This window comes from Oreochromis aureus, linkage group 23, assembly GCF_013358895.1.
Source record: "Oreochromis aureus strain Israel breed Guangdong linkage group 23, ZZ_aureus, whole genome shotgun sequence".
Lineage (NCBI taxonomy): Eukaryota > Metazoa > Chordata > Actinopteri > Cichliformes > Cichlidae > Oreochromis > Oreochromis aureus.
In genome coordinates this window covers 34,239-54,450 of record NC_052963.1, presented here as the reverse complement: position 1 = coordinate 54,450, position 20,212 = coordinate 34,239, and the positions used below count along the sequence as shown (strand labels likewise).

General features: G+C 38.8%; 1 protein-coding gene across 1 annotated transcript; it reads left to right on the top strand.

Annotated features, from left to right (window-relative positions):
* The first annotated feature begins 290 nt into the window (after positions 1-290).
* Positions 291-18,917, top strand: LOC120436426 (GTPase IMAP family member 8-like). The gene is made up of 4 exons (XM_039607427.1): positions 291-377; positions 504-588; positions 3,973-4,022; positions 16,599-18,917. Exons 3-4 carry the CDS (start codon positions 4,007-4,009, stop codon positions 18,659-18,661), a joined length of 2,079 nt encoding a protein of 692 aa, XP_039463361.1. The 5' UTR covers positions 291-377; positions 504-588; positions 3,973-4,006; the 3' UTR covers positions 18,662-18,917.
* The last annotated feature ends 1,295 nt before the right edge of the window (positions 18,918-20,212 follow it).

Genomic DNA, 20,212 nt, shown 5'->3' with positions numbered 1-20,212 from the left:
CAACAAGAAGCCTGAGCTTGGGGGAGCCCGATTGTCCTGGAGGGCTGTTTCCCGCCAGGCACATGACCCTCCAGTTTTTCCACCCTTCCATCGTGTATCCGGTGGGGATTCCTCTTTTAGGAAAAGAAGTGCGACCGTGTGGGTCCAACAAAACCTTCTCCTCATTCAGCTTGTTAACAGTTGTTAATCTAACATTAGATTTCTTTGAAGTGTCACAGGTTAAATATTGACTGAGGTGTCTCAGTAATATCAGCAGTGCAATGTTCTGCCCATTGTGCTGAGCAAAGGCTGTGCCAGGTTGAATTTTATTTTATGTGGGAAGTGCCACATTCATTTACGTACATGGAAAAAGAATGACTCAATAACTAGATCGCACGGTGGGTACAAAATTGAATAAATAAGCATAGCTAGAATTCTAGAGACTGCTTCTTTAAATATATAATTGTAAACTGTCTGAATATTTTTCCCCAATGCCTACTTATGGGACTGACAACTATGTGTAGCCGATAGACCTGAAGAATCATTGTATGACTTGTGTTACCAGTACAGAGGTATCACAGAGAGACGTAACAGCTACAGACAACTCAGGTAAGCTCTACATTTTGATCTAATCTAAAGAAAACAAGTCACTGGTTCTGTTTGTAAAGCGTCATTTAAAATAAGGAAATCCAGTGAATTGATTTGTTGAATTTACAGCTTAAAATTTGATAGGATCTCAGCAATAATGCACTTAATCAGCTTCAACAGATACATTTCTGTTTAAGAGTGTAAAGTCTCAGGAAGGATCAATTTGATTTCATTTATGATGGTAGCAGCGGTCAAAAAGATTTTTAAAAAGATAACAAATAACCGTAAGAAAATGTAATTAAGGTTACTTTTAACTTAGTAAATGTAGATCTGTGGTTTAACAGTGCAGCTTCTATTTATCTGAATAATCAATAGTGGGTAAAGCTAGATTTATCTGTCTACCAGAAAAACATATGCACCATTTATGATTCTACATATTTTGTGGGCATCATAATTCTGAATACTTTAATTTTTTTAATCAGTTAGCAAATAGCATGCATATGCTAAGAAAATATCTGGCAGACCAAAAACAATTTTTCAATGAAATTTCTCATAAGTTGTTCATAGTTATTTAATATGTTATTCTGTCATGAAAAATGATCTCAAATAGATTTTAAATTAAATTAAGAGGTCAATTTTGGTGGAATCCCCACTAGTCACATGGACCAAAGCTTTTTTAATATAAAAATATATATATTTTTTAAATTTAAAAGGTTCAGCTGCTTTAGTTGTAAAAATAATATCTATATACTGTAATAGTAATAATATATGTGTGTGTCATGAAACAGAACTTTCTGGATAGATTACAGAAAGTGCTGATAAACTGACTTTTTTTTTAATCATTAACTCATAGTCATAGTTATAAAACCAACCTTTGACTACAGATTGTAAAATGAATCTGATTTTGATCAGTTAATGAATAACAGCATGTACATTTGGAACAGCAGAAATAAACCACCAGTGAACATTCAAATGATGGTGGTTGAGTTCCACTGTAACTTTAAAAAAGAACATTTTAAAACTTTAGGACACCTTCATTTATTAAAAACGGAAGTAACCGCTGACACACTTCTTTATTAGCTTGTTCCTAACTTGTAGTTAAGTGGGAAGGGCCTCACAAATATTAGAGAGTAAATTAACCACTGAAAATGTTTCCATTTGCAAACCTGGATGTTGTGCTTTTCATCTAGAGCAGTGATGTACAGGGGTACTCAAGCTCTTAAATTAGCACAAAAACCATTTCTTCCCCACCAAATTTTTATTCAACATTCTTTAGCTGTGAACAATGTCTCAAAGTAGTGTTTAATGTGAATAAATAGAATTAGACATAAAATAACTGCAGTGAAAATACAAATAGGCACTGTATTACAAAATGAACATGTAATGTAAAAAATAAATTGAAAACCAAAGACCAGACTCCACATGAAGCCAAGTGTGTGTGTGTGTGTGTGTGTGTGTGTGTGTGTGTGTGTGTGTGTGTGTGTGTGTATTCATGCACATGAGTGGCATGTGACACTCAGGTGAGGTGGGCCTTGCAAACATAGGCATCACATTTGCAGCATCTTAGGCTTGTTTTGTTGTCTCTAGGGGCACAGAGCTCACAGCGCTTCCTTTTTTGCCCATTTGCTTGTTGGCGGAGAGCAGCAGCAGCTGAGGCTGGGGCTTGAACACTCCTAACCAGACTGTCAGAGGCAGGTCTGCGGGAAATGTGCTGACGCCGTTGAATAAGAGGAGTCACTAAAGCTTTCCCCAGCTTTGCTAGTAAAAGTCTCCTCTTGAAACTCTTCCCCTGATTCCAGGTTGGGTCGATGGCTGTCCACACCACATATGCATTGTAAGGAGACACATCAAGAATGTTGTGGAACAGTGCCAGGCCGACGGGCTGTCATTCACTTGCAGGTTTGCAGCTTACTGGTACCTGTACCAGTAAGCTGCAATAAAAGGAACAATAAATAAGAGATTAGGAATAATATTTAGTCTGTCATACACAAAATGCTATTATTCACATAAATAAAAATAAAATAAAATGCATGATGGATGAAACTTTACGTTACCTTATCAAGCCAGTCAATGTCTCCTTTGTTCTTGTTGTAGTCCTGGATCATAAGGTGCTTCCTGTTCTCTGTGGTTCTGACAGCAGCATCTTTGTGTAGCGTGCTCATCAGGATGACATTTCTATTCTTCTTGGGAACATATGACACAAGAGTGTGGGTGTCAGTGAAAGGAAATTTTGATTAGAGTGCCTCTCTTCCTCTGGTCGATACCAAGGCAGGGGGAAGTTCAGGCTTGTTCTTCTTCACTGTCCCTACGATGGTGAGCTTTCTTTTCAAAGGGTCCTGACCAAGAGCATATGATTTGAAGAAGTTGTCACATGTGATATTGTGCCCTTGGAGACCGGTTGTCATGTCCAGCACAACATGCATGCCCTTGTTTTTTTCGGCCCTTCCAGTACTGGGTTTCCCCATGTATACCTGCTTATTCCAGGCATAGCTTCTCCTGGCATCACATGCTACCCAGATCTTTATTCCTTTTTTCCCTGGTTTGCTTGGAATGTACACCTTGAAGAAACAGTGACCTCTGAAAGGAACCAGGCGCTCATCAACTGTCAACCTCAGGGTCTGGATTGTACATAACGGGTACCACTTGTTCAGTGGCCAATTCAATAGGTCGTTCAGTGACCCATTCACTGTCCTATTCAGTGGGTGTCGTTCAGTGGGTTGCTCAGTAGTCCATTCACTGAACAACCCACTGAACTACCGATTCAGTGGGATACCCATTCATTTCCTATGGCAGTCACCTTTGACTGGGAACACCACAGATGTAACAAAGTTGATTAAAACACTCAAAATTTAATGAAAGAGGTGATAATCACTGTTATATGTTCAAGTGCATGGTGTGGAGGAGTGTTTTAAGTTGTAAATCGGTCAGATTTGACCCAAACATGACAGGAAGGCTTAAAAAACTCACAGTCAGCGATGGCAGCAAAACATTTTTTGCAGACCAGTCCGTCAAACCTGTAGATGTGTTCACAATGAGTAACAAAATGTTTTCAAGAATCTCATCCAGTTCCTCTATTGTTTCACATACTACTTCCAAAGAGCCATTACATTTTTGTAAAATACAGCACCTTTATTTGGATTGGAGAGTATTCAGAATTTCCCTGGTTAAAAGAAACTTTAAAACCTGGTGTCAAAGTAAGAAAATCACCATGTATACGTACATGCAACGTGCATTTGTTTTAGTTAAATTTATTATGTCTGTAAAGATTTTAAAACTTATGTATAATAAGAAGGTAAACCCAAAACAGGTAATAATAATATTCTAGTTAAGGTACAGTAACATTAAATGTAACAATAAAATATTGGGTCTTTCACTGAATGTGTGTGTTTGTTTTTAACTCAACAGTTTGTAAGTTCTGCAGCTGAATGACAGTGAGAGTATGGCAGCAGCACATGGTGAGTCCAGGCTTTCTCACATTTAAAACGGTGCATGTGCATGACTTTTCTCATTTTCTAACAATAATTTAATTGTTTCATAGTCTCAAGGTTCTCCTGATTAAAGAAGGTTGGAACAAATTGAAATCAAAAACTATTTCATACCATCTGACTTGAGGACAAATAAATGTCCTCATATGCGAATATATAAACACAAAAAGTAAAGAAATTTATCTTTGGTTGATTATTTCTTTCTTGTAACAATGCTTATTGGCAGTAAATCATGTACTTTGACAGTGGATTTATTTTGCATTAAGGCCCCTGTTTGTTAAATAAGTTGTTAATTTTATAATATGTCATTTTTTTTCTTCTGACTTCAATCATCCAATCCAATAAACATTACCAAGCAAGAGTCAGTAACAGAATAAGGTGTTTGGCATTGCCAGAGAAGATCTGGCAAGTTTTTCATGAGCACAGCTCACATGCTCAACTCTGCTTCTAAACCCATAAATGCATGCAATATGTCAACATTTAAGGAGAAATAAACAGGCTTTCAAACAGTATAGGATTTATTGCGAAGGGGCATTGTTACAACAAAGAAAAAAAATCAACTGTCAATCTGTAGGCCCACAAACACCCTATACAGGAAGTTAATTTTGGCTCTCTGTAGAAGAAGTTCTAATCCCTGATCCTATGAGTATTACCCAGTAGACAATGTTGGTTCTGGAGCCGATGTGGGTGAGGGCACTTGCCCAGTACTAACTACCTCAAAATCTTCCAGGTGTCTTCCCTGCTAACACTGATAAGAAGAAACCTAAGTAGGCTTGCTGCTGGTCAAATCGGATCAGTTACACTTCTTAACAGTAGCTCCCCTCTTGATCGTGGCACGTGTTACTCCTGGGATGACTTTAGCAGCCTGACAGCAGGCTCCAAGGGAAGATTATTTTATTACACTGGGGTAACTTGTAAGAGCTATTTGCAATAATAAAGAATAATACTCAAACATCTACCATTACTGTTTCACAAAAGGTTAAAAAGTGAATTTCTACAATTTAGAATTTAATTGTATGAAATTTTATTAAAGGAATTTAGCAAGAGAAAAGCAAAAGCAACTCAATAATAATAATCCTGTCACGGTTAGCCGGGGAAACCGTGTGGAATTATTAAAGGGCCCAAGATGCGGCACAATTGAGGTGAGGAAGCTTTATTTATGGAGCGTGCACATACAGCAAAGGCAAGGGTGGCGAAAAGAGAAAACCCAAACTGGGAAAACTAAGCAAAAACAAACCTGAAAACGGAGATGCAGGGAGACACAGAAAATTATGCAGAATGACGCAGAGAGTGAACACAGAATGACGGACGGAGATTACACATACGAACCAGCAACTAACAGAGGCAGACACAAGGCTTAATTACACAGAAGGATAACAAGGGAATGAGAGGGCAGGAGGGAACAGCTGGGAGTAATCAGACATGATGGGACAGGGGAAAACGTAAACTGAACACACTGAGATCCAGTTTCAATTTGTACATGTAAATGGAGAGTCCTCTTCACACACTAAGGTCAATTATGGTGTTCCACAGGGTTCAGTGCTAGGACCAATTCTGTTTACATTATACATGTTTCCCTTAGGCAGCATCATTAGAAGACATAGCATACATTTTCACTGCTATGCTGATGACACCCAGCTCTCTCTATCCATGAAGCCAGATAACACACACCAATTAGTTAAACTGCAGGAATGTCTTAAAGACATAAAGACCTGGATGGCCGCTAACTTTCTGCTTCTTGATTCAAATCAAACTGAGGTTATTGTACTTGGCCTTGAAAATCTTAGGTATTTAACCAGATTCTTACTCTGGATGGCATTACCTTGCCCTCCAGTAATGCTGTGAGGAACCTTGGAGTCATTTTTGACTTGAATTCAAAATCCTGCTCCTCACATACAAGGTCTTATATAATCAGGCCCCATCTTATCTTAATGACCTTGTAGTACCATATCACCCTAGTAGAGCAATTCGCTCTCACACTGCAGGCTTACTTGTTGTTCCTAGAGTATTTAAAAGTAGAATGGGAGGCAGAGCCTTCAGTTTTCAGGCCCCTCTTCTGTGGAACTAGCTTCCAGTTTGGATTTGGGAGACAGACACTATCTCTACTTTCAAGATTAGGCTTAAAATGTCACAGAATGCCAGGGCAAGCCGTGGGGGATGTTGGAGAAAGGACCCAAACGCTGGACTTAGTGCAATGAACAATGCATTTATTTACAGTGGGGTAAAGGTACACCACACAATAAATCTCCAAGGTGCTCCCTCAACTCCTGTGTTGCGCCTTCTCCTAAGTGCTGGTATTCCGTGCTCTCTGCTCCTGTGCCTACGCAAACCCCGTGTGTCCTGCAGTCCTGTGTTCCGCTCTCCTCCTGAGGAAAAACAACAGACGCAGCCATTATGGCACCAACTCCAGCAGGCATACACTAAACAGTACTTGAGACACTGACATGGAGTCTAACTCAACGATCCTGCACCGGAAGAAGCTCCATCTCTCTGCTAAGTAGCTCCCCCGACGAGCCTGATCAGAAGCAGGTGTGTGAGAACCTAGGCGTGACCGGCAGCTGGCAGGGCCACACCCATCAGGCCTGCAGGTGGCTGTCCTTCATCCTCCAGCCACACCCGCAGACACACCCGCACACATATACACCCACCAGCATGGAACACAAGAGCACAGTGCAGAAAACATACATCCAATACAATAATAATAATAATAATAATAATAATGATAATAATAACAATAATAATAATAATAACAATAATAATCATAATAATAACAATAAAGTTCCACACTGCTCATGGACCCCGAGTCCCCGGGACCAGGTCCGTGACATAAAACTTTCCTTTTTGCTAAAGCATATAGTTAGGGCTGGATCAGGTGACCCTGAATCCTCCCTTAGTTATGCTGCAATAGACATAGGCTGCCGGGGATTCCCATGATGCATTGAGTTTTTCCTTTCCAGTCACCATTCTCACTCAGTATGTGTTAATAGACCTCTCTGCATTGAATCATATCTGTAATTAATCTCCGTCTCTCTTCCACAGCATGTCTTTATCCTGTTTTCCTTCTCTCACCCCAACCAATCACAGCAGATGGCCCTGCCCCTCCCTGAGCCTGGTTCTGCCGGAGGTTTCTTCCTGTTAAAAGGGAGTTTTTCCTTCCCACTGTCGCCAAAGTGTTTGCTCATAGGGGGTCATATGATTGTTGGGTTTTTCTCTGTACCTATGAAGCGCCTTGAGGCGACTTTTGTTGTGATTTGGCGCTATATAAATAAAATTGAATTGAACTGAATTGAACTGAGATCAGACACGGACCTTCAATGTAAAACAGGAAAAACACACACACACACACACACACGCAAAGACACAGACTCAAAGACGCGGGCTTAACACAGAGACCTGACTACACTAGAGGGGATACACAGGCAGGGATGACACCAAACAGAGGGAGCACAGGCTAAACACTGGGAAACCGAAACACAAACAGTCATAATACATAAAAGTATCAAAAGTAAAAGTACAAAAACCAAAAACACTGGGTCACCGACCCAGGACCGTGACAAATCCCAAAATAATCAAATCCCTTAAACTATACTTATCTAAATTATCTGACTTACAAGATTTAACATAAAGTTTAAAATTTTACTTTAAAATAAATTCATTACATTTTCTTTGTTATATTTAACATAAAGAATTCACATTCAGTCACATATGGATACAATCCACTTTATGTTTCATTCAGATTAAGTAATTCTACTTTAATTACATTTTTCTCATAGATATTTCTGTTGAATATGTTGGCATATATTTTGATTTGAAGTGTTTCTGCGGCTGTGTTAACCATCAGTAAATCCAATATATAACATTTTTCTGTGTTTAACAGTATCAACACTTAATGTTATTTCTTTGGCTCAGCATTATGTGTGTGATGAATTGGCGACAAAGTTCTAATCTTCCTGCATTTACTCGAATTTTGTGGTGCAGTTTTGACACAGAGTCAGACACACAGAAACTACCAAGGTTTTGTGTGTGTTTGAAGCTAGCTCATGTGCACACACACACACGGCACTACAAAACTCAACAGTTTTTGTAGACAGTTATTCTACTATTCAAACTACATTTTTCATTAATATGTTGATCAAACTTATATTTCGTTTATATTATATATAAACGAATATATCATTTATCTTTGATTAAGAATAAAAATGCCTTATTGTTAGGAAAAAGAAAAATGCTCTATGTTAGCATTCTGATCTATTTTAATCACATAAGGCTGATATTAAGACCTTTTAACCTCTCATAGCTGTGATGTAGAGGCGGCGATGGGGGGGACTTCAATCTCTTTCTAGCTCAGGTCTCTTGACACAACCCAACACAAATTTTCTTACTTTTTATACAAAATTTATATAGTGGAAATATGACTTCTCCTGACAGATCAAGGTTCATACAGTCACAGAAAATATGTTTTTAGCCTTTATTGTTACAGGATAATGGAGAGAAGACATGAAAGCTTGGAGACACACAGTAAATGGCCAGAGGTTATTAGTCCTTTATTTATTCAGGTAAAAATCTCATTGAGATTTAAAATCTCATTTCCAAGAGAGACCTGTCATCATGGCAACAAAAGTCACATAAAAGTCACATACCTATATATTATATTTGATCCTTGAGCCTCTGCATTAATTCAATTCAATTCAATTTCATTTATATAGCGCCAGATCACAGCAATACTCGCCTCAAGGTGCCTTATATTGTACAGCAGATCGTACAATAATAGATACAGAGAAAAACCCAACAATCATATGATGGCCTATGAGCAAGCACTTTGGCGACAGTGGGAAGGAAAAACTCCCTTTTAACAGGAAGAAATCTCCGGCAGAACCAGGCTCAGGGAGGGGCGGGGCCATCTGCTGCGACCGGTTGGGGTTAGAGAAGGAAGATAGGATAGAGACATGCTGTGGAAGAGAGACAGAGATTAATAACAGATATGATTCGATGCAGAGAGGTCTATTAACACATAGTGAGTGAGAAAGGTGACTGGAAAGGAAAAACTCAATGCATCATGGGAGTCCCCCGGCAGCCTATTTCTATTGCAGCATAAATAAGGGGGGATTCAGGGTCACCTGGTCCAGCCCTAACTATATGCTTTAGCAAAAAGGAAAGTTTGAAGCCTAATCTTTATTAAACCCAGTTCTTTGATCCCCATGATAGAACAGAGAAAACCCGACTCAGGAGTGGTGAAAACATTTATAATTCTTTATTCAATCATCTTCCGGAAGAGAGAGCCCTGCACAGCCCAAAGCCAGTTGCAGAATCTCTAACATTAGAAGCTAAAAATGTGTCTCATATAGGTGTTATTTTGGTACTTCACACGTCACACATAGTTTCGATACAAACAACTGCTTATATGTTACTAGTTCCTCTTTTTTGTGTCTGGTTTCCTGTATTTATTTATATGCTTGTACAGCTCTACACTAACTTCCTGTTTTTCAGTCTGGCTAAGCACTTAGTTTGTGAGTCAAAAGTGCCCTTGCTTTACAAGCCTTTATTACTAAAATACATAAAACAATATGATCAGAAAATAAGCACTAAGAATATATGTTTATTCCTTAACCCTTGGATGCACAACCTACCAATACCTACCTACACCTACCTAGAAACAATGCATTTTGCTATAAACTTGGTTGTTATTCTTTAAAATCTTTAAAACAAAGAGTTGTAATATTTTCATATTTGAGGTATTCGTCATAAAACATGTTTGTGACATGAGGCCCTTTGCATTTTAATTTATTTTTTCATTAATTTTAAGAAATTGCAGTTTTTGTATCCTTGTATTACTTTTGTATGCTTGCTCTGCATATACTGCAGAAGCTGGGCCTTCCCTCTGAAAGGCACAAGTTGTTCATTCACTGTAACACAATCACTGAGGGTGAATTTCTGCCTGCAGTTGACCAGGAATAGGTCCCATATGTAGCGGAAAGCTGCCATATGGGTTGTTTTCAGTCGGTAGGCTCTGGTCCTCTTGTCATCAAAGTGCAAGAAACGGCGAATATGTTCAAATCTTTGAATTGACATAGTGGCCTTGTACAATGGGTTATGCAGAGGACTCCCAAAAAACCCACTGACTGGTACATCCCAGTTCTTCTCACTTCCTGCAAGAATGGTCAATCAAATGAAGGCTAGGAGCTTAAGTTTGATTACATTTTTCCACTCTTTTCCCCTGTCTGTGGCTACTCTTCATGCCTCCATGTTTGTGCATGTCAGCACCTCTTCTATTATATTATCAGACATGAACATCTTCCAAGCATCTATTGGGGAGACAGTACTAAACCCAGGTGCAAGCCCCAGTATATTGTGGCTAGAGCAGTAAGAGGGGCTCATTCTGTTAGACTCAATAGCCATTTCCTCTTCAGAGGACTCCTCTGTATCTGACTGGCCTTGTTCAGTGGGGGGGGGACAGTCTGGGTCCTCTATAGCTTAGATGTCAGATTCTGAGTCAATGCCTCTTATGGGCTCATCATCCCATCTGTCCTGGATCATTTGTAGGGCAAGGTCCACAGGGATCCTAGCTGGCCTCATAGCAGCGATGTTACTTTAGATATTTTAAAAAAAACCCATCAGAAAGGACAATGTTTGAAATGCACAGGAAACTATAAACAGGGCTGCACATAAATGGTTCGCAGGTGCGCATTCGCTGTCAAAATAAAAGACGCACCAGATAAGAAGTTGGAATGCGCGTTTGCGTACATAAGATGTTCTGGAGGAGGACAGACATTTGTTCAGAACTCTTATAGATGTCGTAGAACCAAGCTCCATGAGCAATTACTTTGGTGTTCCTCCACCGCAAAAGAAGCGGGTATTCTCTGAATTTTAGGGAATACTTTTATTTTGACAGTGAATGTGCACCTGCGGACCACTTATGTGCAGCCCTGACAATAAATCATGTATGTTACTGTGTAAAAATTCATTCCTGATCCATCAGATGAATAAGTGGGACAGTCAGAGCTGCTAAGAATGAAAGTTTCATAGAAGATTCCATAGGAACTGCTTGGGGTCATTTTTGACCCCACTTGTGGAAGAGTGGGGTAGTGATACAAAAACTGCATTTTTTTTTAATTAATGAAAAAATAAATAAAAATGCAAATGGCCTCATGTTACAAACATATTTTATGAGGAATACCTGGAATATGAATATATTACAACTTTTAATTTTAAAGATTTTGAAGAAAAACAACCCGTGGGGTCATTTTTGACCCCACGTGTGCATCTAAGGGTTAACAGTTTACTTTTTTCTACAAAAGTAGAGATAGTGTCTATCTCCCGAATCCAAACTGGAAGCTGGTTCCACAGAAGAGGGGCCTGAAAACTGAAGGCTCTGCCTCCCATTCTACTTTTAAATACTCTAGGAACAGCAAGTAGGCCTGCAGAGCGAGAGCGAAGTGCTCTAATAGGGTGATATGGTACTACAAGGTCATTAAGATAAGATGGGGCCTGATTATTTAAGACCTTGTATGTGAGGAGCAGGATTTTGAATTCAATTCTGGATTTAACAGGAAGCCAATTAAGGGAAGCCAAAACAGGAGAAATCTGCTCTCTCTTTCTAGTCCCTGTCAGGACTCTTGCTGCAGCATTTTGGATTAGCTGAAGGCTTTTCAGGGAGTTTTTAGGACATCCTGATAATAATGAATTACAGTAGTCCATCCTGGAAGTAATAAATGCATGAACTAGTTTTTCAGCGTCACTCTGAGAAAGGATATTTCTAATTTTAGAGATGTTGCACAAATGGAAGAAAGCAGTCTTACATATTTGTTTAATATGTGCATTGAAGGACATGTCCTGGTCAAAAATGACTCCAAGGTTCCTCACAGTGTTACTGGAGGCCAAGGTAATGCCATCCAGAGTAAGAATCTGCTTAGATACCATATTTCTAAGATTTTCAGGGCCGAGTACAATAACCTCAGTTTTATCTGAACTTAGAAGCAGAAAGTTAGCGGCCATCCAGGTCTTTATGTCTTTAAGACATTCCTGCAGTTTAACTAATTGGTGTGTGTTATCTGGCTTCATGGACTGATAGAGTTGGGTGTCATCAGCATAGCAGTGAAAATGTATGCTATGTCTTCTGATGATGCTGCCTAAGGGAAGCATGTATAATGTAAAAAGAATTGGTCCTAGCACTGAACCCTGTGGAACTCCATAATTGACCTTAGTGTGTGAAGAGGACTCTCCATTTACATGCACAAATTGGAGTCTATTAGATAGATATGATACAAACCACTGCAGCGCAGTACCTGAAATACCTACAGCGCGCTTTCATCGCGCTAATAGAATATTATGGTCAACAGAATCGAACGCTGCACTGAGGTCTAGCAGGACAAGCACAGAGATGAGTCCACTGTGAGAGGCCATAAGAAGATCATTTGTAACCTTCACTAAAGCTGTTTCTGTGCTGTGATGAGCTCTGAAACCTGACTGAAACTCTTCCAACAAGCCATTCCTCTGCAGGTGATCTGTTAGCTGTTTGACAACTACTCTTTCAAGGATTTTTGATATGAAAGGAAGGTTGGAGATTGGCCTATAATTAGCTAAGACAGCTGGGTCTAGGAATGGCTTTTTAAGTAAAGGTTTAACTTTACAGCCAGCTTGAAGGCCTGTCGTACATAGCCGATAGCATTAGCCTTATGACATATACTTTGCCTCTATACCTTATAAATAATAATAATAATCATAATAACAATAATAATAATAATGTATACTTTATTAACACTAGATTTACTATCCTGCGCAAATTTGCGTAACTTCCCTAAACCCAATACCCCCTAGAATTACTGGCTTTTTTATTTTCTGGTGCAAGTCCCGAGGTGTTAAGCACCCCTGCTGAGATTTTCACAGGTCGTCAGCTTGTTTCTCCTACAGCTTTTGTTGTGCAAACCACCCATTGTCCTTGAGGCCTGGCACATTTGCATTTGCTCACTCAGAGTTGCTCAGATCCAAGGCAGGCCAAACCTCTGTGTTACAACTTTCAGAAATGCCTGATAGAAATGCTTCAACTTACTCATGAGATTTTGACCACATTTTTTGCGGAAGTCACAACTATATTGAATGCACGACCGTTGTTGCCAGCTGCAAGAAATGCTGTTCCCTACCAAGGTTCGTTTCAAAGTTTGAAAGACTTTGAAATAAAACAGACTTGTGTACCCATATATTGTGAATGTCTGTCTTTTGTATGTAGGTTGTAACACAGAGGTTTGGCCTGCCTTGGATCTGAGTAAACAAATGCCAATGTTGCGCACACACACACACACACACACACACACAGCAAATCTGCATTTATTTGTCCCACAAGTGGAAAATCTGCATTGTCATTGCAAAAAAGTGGACAGAGCAAGGTATAGAAAGTGCACTATACAAACATTTTATATATATATATACATATATACATATTATATATATATATATATATACATACATAGTTATACACACACATACATAGTTATACACACAGACACATCTATATCATATATACACACACACACACATATATATATATATGTATATATATATATATATATATATATATGTGTGTGTGTGTGTATATATGATATAGATGTGTCTGTGTGTATAACTAGACTTTATGCATATTATATAAGGTGTGGCTATATAAATATATAAATATATGTACAACTCTGTGTATATATGTTTATGGACAGGCATGCAGGCAGGTAAGGAAGGAAAGCAGCCTTGCAGGGAAGGAAAACTTGAATCTCTCATGGTTAGGGGTTGGGGAGGTGTGTTTGCACAACAAAAGCAGGAGAACAATGGAGCTGACGACCTGTGAAAATCTCAGCGGGGTGCCAAGAGGTGTTAAGGTCGGGGGGAATTTACGCAAATCTGCGCAGGCCAGTAAATCTAGTAGTAGGGACTTGCACCAGGGAAAAAAGGCTCAGTAATTCTAGTGTTAATCCCTGTGGGGAAATTCCTCTCTGCATTTAACCCATTCACTCAATGAAGTGGTGGGCAGCCATTGGGTGCCCGGGGAGCAGTGTGTAGGGAGGTTACCTTGCTCAGGAGTACCTCAGGGTAGCCGCTCAGTGGATTCAAAAGCATGTATAAATGAAACTGAAAGGCCTGCAGGACCTTAAGACTCAAACAAGTCATGTTCACAACAGAAAAGAGGAACAGACAAACAAAAAGAGATACCAAACATACACATATATCAATGTTATTGTGACAGTAAAGTTTGACTTAATATAAGTCAGTCTTTTAAGTAAAATGTCATTTACTTTTAGTTGTAATTTAAGCATCTATAACATTTTAGTTTTACTTGACCAAATATCATGCGATACTCATAGATTAATTTTTAAAATTGATTCAGTGACTAAAATATAAAGTGTAAAGCTTGTTTTTTTTTTATGTGCTCCACACAGTTTGCAAAGAGTAAACCTGACATCAAAGTTGAAATGTGTTCATATTTCTATTCTTCTCTTCCTTCTAAGGATTAGCATTTTGCCTTATTGCATGAGAAAAAGAGGGTTGCCTGTTTATTGGCACCAGATCAAATATGTACGTCTAACATTACTGCACAAGATTACTTTTGACTGGATCACTTCCAAACTTATCTTGCCTTTCTTCAAAACCTTAATAGGGTTAGGGTTTCATAATTATTTCACCCACTATTTTTGGTCTTTGTCCTTTTATGTGTGCATAGGAGTGTTTATGCAGGAATTAATCTGCATTTTTAAACAGTGCTATACAAATACCATCATTATTACTGATAAGAGTAATACCAGTAAGCAGCAGTGAAACTAAATTCATTACAGAATCTTTCAGCACTGTGGGTCGATTGTGGGAATACACAGACAATTTCCAAAAAAAGTAGCATATAACGGAAAAGATTATTTATTTCTATAATTCCATTCAAAACAAACTTTTATAGATTATAGATTCAGGGCCCACAACTTAAACGATTTCAAGTACTTAGTTGTTTATTTGTACATAACTTAGGCTTCCAGCCCATGAAACCCACGAAAACAGGATTTCAAAAAATTTGAATACTGTGATGACATCAGCCCAAATTTTACAGGTCATGAATGTTTTAAACTGAGTGTCACACACAACTCATCTACTAAACTCAAAGCACTTGCACAGGTTTTCCGAAGTGTCATTAAATTGCTTCACTTTGATCCAGTTGTCTCAGTTGGTTCAATATGGGGAAGACTCCAGACTTGACAACTGGCCAGAAGAGCTTCATTGGCACCCTCCATAGGATGGGTAAGCCACATAAGTTCATAGCTAAGGAGGCTGGCTGTTCACAGAGTGCTGTTGTCAAGCATATCAATGTTAAGTCTAGTGGAAGGGCAAAATGTAGCAGGAGAAGATGCACCAGCAGAAGAGATGACTGTGGCCTTCAGCGGATTATCAGAGAGAAGATTCCAGAATCTGGCAGAGCTCCAGAAAGAGTGGAATGAGGCAGGAGTCAAAGCTTCAAATCCACTTCTGAGCTTGAGCCAACATTGGAAGCAACTCAACTGGGCCAAGAAGAAGATGGACTGGACTGTTGGCCAGTGGTCAAAGGTCCTCTTTTCTGATGAAAGTAAAGTGTGCCTTTCATTCGGGAATCAAGGTCCAAGTGTTTGGAGGAAGATGGGTGAGAAACAGAACCCAAGCTGCTTGAGGTCCAAATATCCACAGTCAGTCATGATTTGGGGTGCAATATCTGGTGCAGGTGTTGGTAAACTCTGCTTTCTTAAATTCAAGGTCACCGCAACAGTCTACCAGAATGTTTTAGAGGGCTTCGTGATTCGATCTACTGAGGATCTGTATGGAGATGCAGATTTCATCTTCCAGCAGGACCTGGCCCCTGGCCATACCGTCAGAAGCACCAAAACCTGGTTTGATTGACATGCCATCACAGTGCTTGACTGGCGGGTGTGAAGAGGAAAATGAAATGCACCAGACCCAAAAACAAAGAAGAGCTGACAGCAAGCATCAAGAAAACCTTGGCTTCCGTAACTACCTGGCAATGCCACAGACTGATTGCTTTAATGCCACGGCGCATCGAAGCAGTGATTAAGGCGAAGGGATTCCCAACCAAGTATTGAAGATTGACATATCATTTTGAAAATACCATATTTTGATTGATTTGATGTGATCCTAATTTCTTTCTTTTTTGTCCTGCAAAAACTGAGAAGTAAATGGTGATGTCTTCACAGTATTCTAAGTTTTTGAAATCCAGTTTTCGGGTTTTATAAGCTGGAAGCCCAAATTATGTACAAATACACAACTAGGTGCTTGAAATCATTGAAGTTGTGGGCCCTGAATCTATAATCTATGAAAGTTTAATGTTTTGAATTATGGAAATAAATAAACTTTTCCATGATATTCTAATTTTTTGGAAAGGGTCTGTAACTTCGAACACTTGTGCAAACACCAGATGTTTTTAGAAAACAGACAAAAAAAATAATACATCACTGTAAAACTTTGCTGTGATGTGACGTGGCTAACCCTTTTTTGTTTTGTTTTTTTGTTATGTTTTATTTTGTTGTTTTTTTTCAGCATTCCAGCTCAGGATTCTGCTTTTGGGAGACAACAAGGATAAACTGAAAGGAGTCGGTGACTTCATCATAGGGAGTAGATATTTTTGTTCACCATTTGAGGAAAGAAAAGTATGGAAAAGAAACTCTCTCACAGTTGTGAAAACTCCTGACATCTTTACTCTATCTAAGGAAGAAGTGAAAGAAGAGCTCAAGACCTGTGAGAGCCTCTGTGCTCCTGGTCCAAATGTGCTACTGATGTTAGTGGAACCTTCTAAATTCACAAAGGAGTGCCAAAAAACTTTCAAGTACATCCAGATGTTTTTTGGCCAAAATTTCTTAAAACGTGTAATGATCATCACAACACATGAGGACAATGAGACAAATGATTATTTTAAAAGGCTTCTAAAAAAATGTGAAGGAAAACAGTACAATATGACTGAACACAATCATCAAAAGCTAATGGAGAAAATTGAAAACATTGCTTATGAGAACAAAGGAAAATTCCAAACAGTCACTGTAAAGACCACAGAACCAAAGTCTGAAAAGGTCAAGCGGACTTTAAACCTGGTTCTGTTTGGGAGGGAAAGAGCAGGAAAGACTTCAGCAGCCAAGGACATTTTAGGTCAGACAGAGCTTCACTCAGTCTCCAACTCATCAGAGTGTGTTAAATATCAGGGAGAGGTGTGTGGACGTCAGGTTTCTGTGGTGGAGCTGCCTGCCTTGTATGGAAAACCTCAGGAGGCAGTGATGGAGGAATCACTCAGGTGTATCTCCCTCTGTGATCCTGAGGGTGTCCATGCCTTCATCCTGGTCCTACCTGTGGCTCCCCTCACTGATGAAGACAAGGGAGAGTTAGAAACCATCCAGAACACATTTGGCTCTCGAGTTAATGACTTCACCATGATCCTGTTCACTGTGGACTCAGATCCTACAGCTCCAACTGTTGTTAACTCTGTGAGACAAAACCAGGACATTCAGAAGCTCTGTGAGAAATTTGAAAGGACATCCATTTTTCTCAACATCAAGGACAAACAGGAGATCTCACTGATGTTAGATACTGTAGAAAATATGAATGATGTGGAATCTAAATGCTTTAGAAAGGAAATGTTAAGAAATCCTCAGGTTAGTGTTCAAACTGTAACAAAGAGACAAAGTAGAAGAAATAAAAATGTCGTTGGTCGAAGAACGAGCAAAAAGGGAGCAGAAAAATGTCACAGCAAAGAGCCTCTCAAGATGGTGCTCATTGGAAAGACTGGCAGTGGGAAGAGTGCAACTGGAAACACCATTCTGGGCAAAGAACATTTTGAATCGAAGGCCAGCTTTGAGTCAGTGACCACATCTTGTCAGAAAGCAGCAGGAGAGGTTGATGTACAGCCTGTTGTTGTGATCGACACCCCTGGATTGTTTGACACAACGCTGTCAAATGATGATGTTGAAAAAGAGCTTCTGAAGTGTATCGACATGTTGTCTCCTGGACCTCACGTGTTCTTACTGGTGCTTCAAATCAGTCGCTTTACACAGGAGGAAAAACAGACTGTGGAGTTGATCAAGAAGATCTTTGGTCAGGATTCCGTTAATTTTATCTTTGTTGTATTAACCAGAGGTGATGACCTAAACAATCAATCAGCTCAAAGTTTCATAGAAACAGATTCTCCTGAATTTCTCAAAAAACTAATTGATGAATGTGGAAGGAGATACCATGTCCTCAACAACAAAGATCAGAAAAACCGCCATCAAGTCACTGAGCTGATGACCAAAATTCAAACAATGGTCGATAACAATGGCAATAACTACTATAAGATACCAATAGAATGTAAATTCAATCTGATTTTGAATGAGATAAAAGAAATGCAAAGAGAGAAGGATGAAAAGAATGACCTCATAAGAAAACATGAAAAGGAAATCATAGATCTGAGAAAAGAAATGGAAGCACGGAAATCTGAAATGGGAGAAGGCTTGAAAGGGAATACTGATAAAATGGAGAAAAAAATAAATACCCTTGAACAGGAGATTGAGAGGTTGAAGAAAAGTCAAGAGGATTACTTGCAGCAGAAAAAGAAAAATAAGTGTGTCTTCTTATAACAATGTAGGTCATTGTTTAACATCTTCAAGTCCACCAACAGCATAAGTCAGGAGGTCCAGTTCACTGACCCCAGATAGCAGAGGGGATCAGTTGCAACTCCTGTCTCAGGACACATGAGTAAAGTATCCGTGTGAATTAGATAGACATCAATGTACTGACTATTTAAAATCAGAGTGGAAAATATTAATAAAAGTCAAAACCTTTCCTTTTGTGTGAAATACAAAGATGGCAACTGAAACTGTTTAATTTTGCATTTTAACATAAATGTGTGACATTATGGATATATATATATATATATATATATATATATATATATATATATATATATATACATATGCAGGTTGTTTTAGGTTTATTTAGCCTTTGCTTTTTTTAGCCTTTGCTGTTCTTAGATTTAATTTACCTTGTATTGTGTATGTGAATCATTTGTCACCTTAGTTCTTGCTTCGTTTATTTTGTGTTTGTATATTTTTCAATCACTTTTTAGAAATGTCTGTGGAAATAAATCTGTGGGTTCTCATGGCCTGTGTGCTTCCTTGTCTGCTTCAGATGAATGTTCGACTTTGTCCATACAGGTTAATTAACAGGATAAGGGATAATTAACAACAGGATTAAGAATTTAATGTCCACAATTAAGATTTTAATTGGATGTTGGGAACCCACAGTGGTTCTGATCTGCTACAATATTGTTTTAACACTGAGATTGGTAGCACTGCTTTGTGGAAATGCTGGTGATTTACCTCAGAGTAATTTGCTTTAAATTATTGGTATATTTGTTTATCCCCAAGTATGCATAGGTACACAATGTTTTTTACTGAGAACTGGCACTAGACTCTGATTTGGGGACTGGGGCCGGGGACACCTGCTTCTTACAACCATACGGGGATGTAACAGGTTGTGATGAATAAAACATTAAGTCAGTTAATTCATTCTAAGTGTCAGAATGGTAGATTATTCAAGGTATGCTCACTGGCAAATGTGACTGACAAGACAGTCAATTAGCCAATCAGTATGTGGTTTCACAGCCAGATCCACCTGTGAATTGTCACATCAAACACTAATCGCAAAGCTTCACAAACCAATGCGTGGAGTCACAGTCACTAGGCACAAATGTTGTACTGTCTATTACACTAACATATCCCCATCTTGAATATGATTTTATCGAGATTGTCAGGGTGAACCATGTGTTATAACATCCAGTGTGTATTAATTACTTTTATTTCTATATTCATTTTAGTCTTTATTTAGACCAAAATAATTCTAACTGCAGGTCACTCAGCAACCATCCTGAAATGTATCTGAGTACTTATTTTAAAATATTATTGTTTTCAATGATCACCATGACATAGAAATGTTGCCATTTCAGATTTCATCCATAGATTTAAGTTCATCATTCTTTCAGCATCTCTCTCTGCTTAACAGAAACCACTTATGTTAAGGAAACAGCTTTAATATTTTTGTTGCTCGGAAAACTGATCAGTGTTATCCACCTAATCCTTAACCTAAAGATAAAATTCATTAGAATTTTAACTCCAGTCTGCTGAAAATTA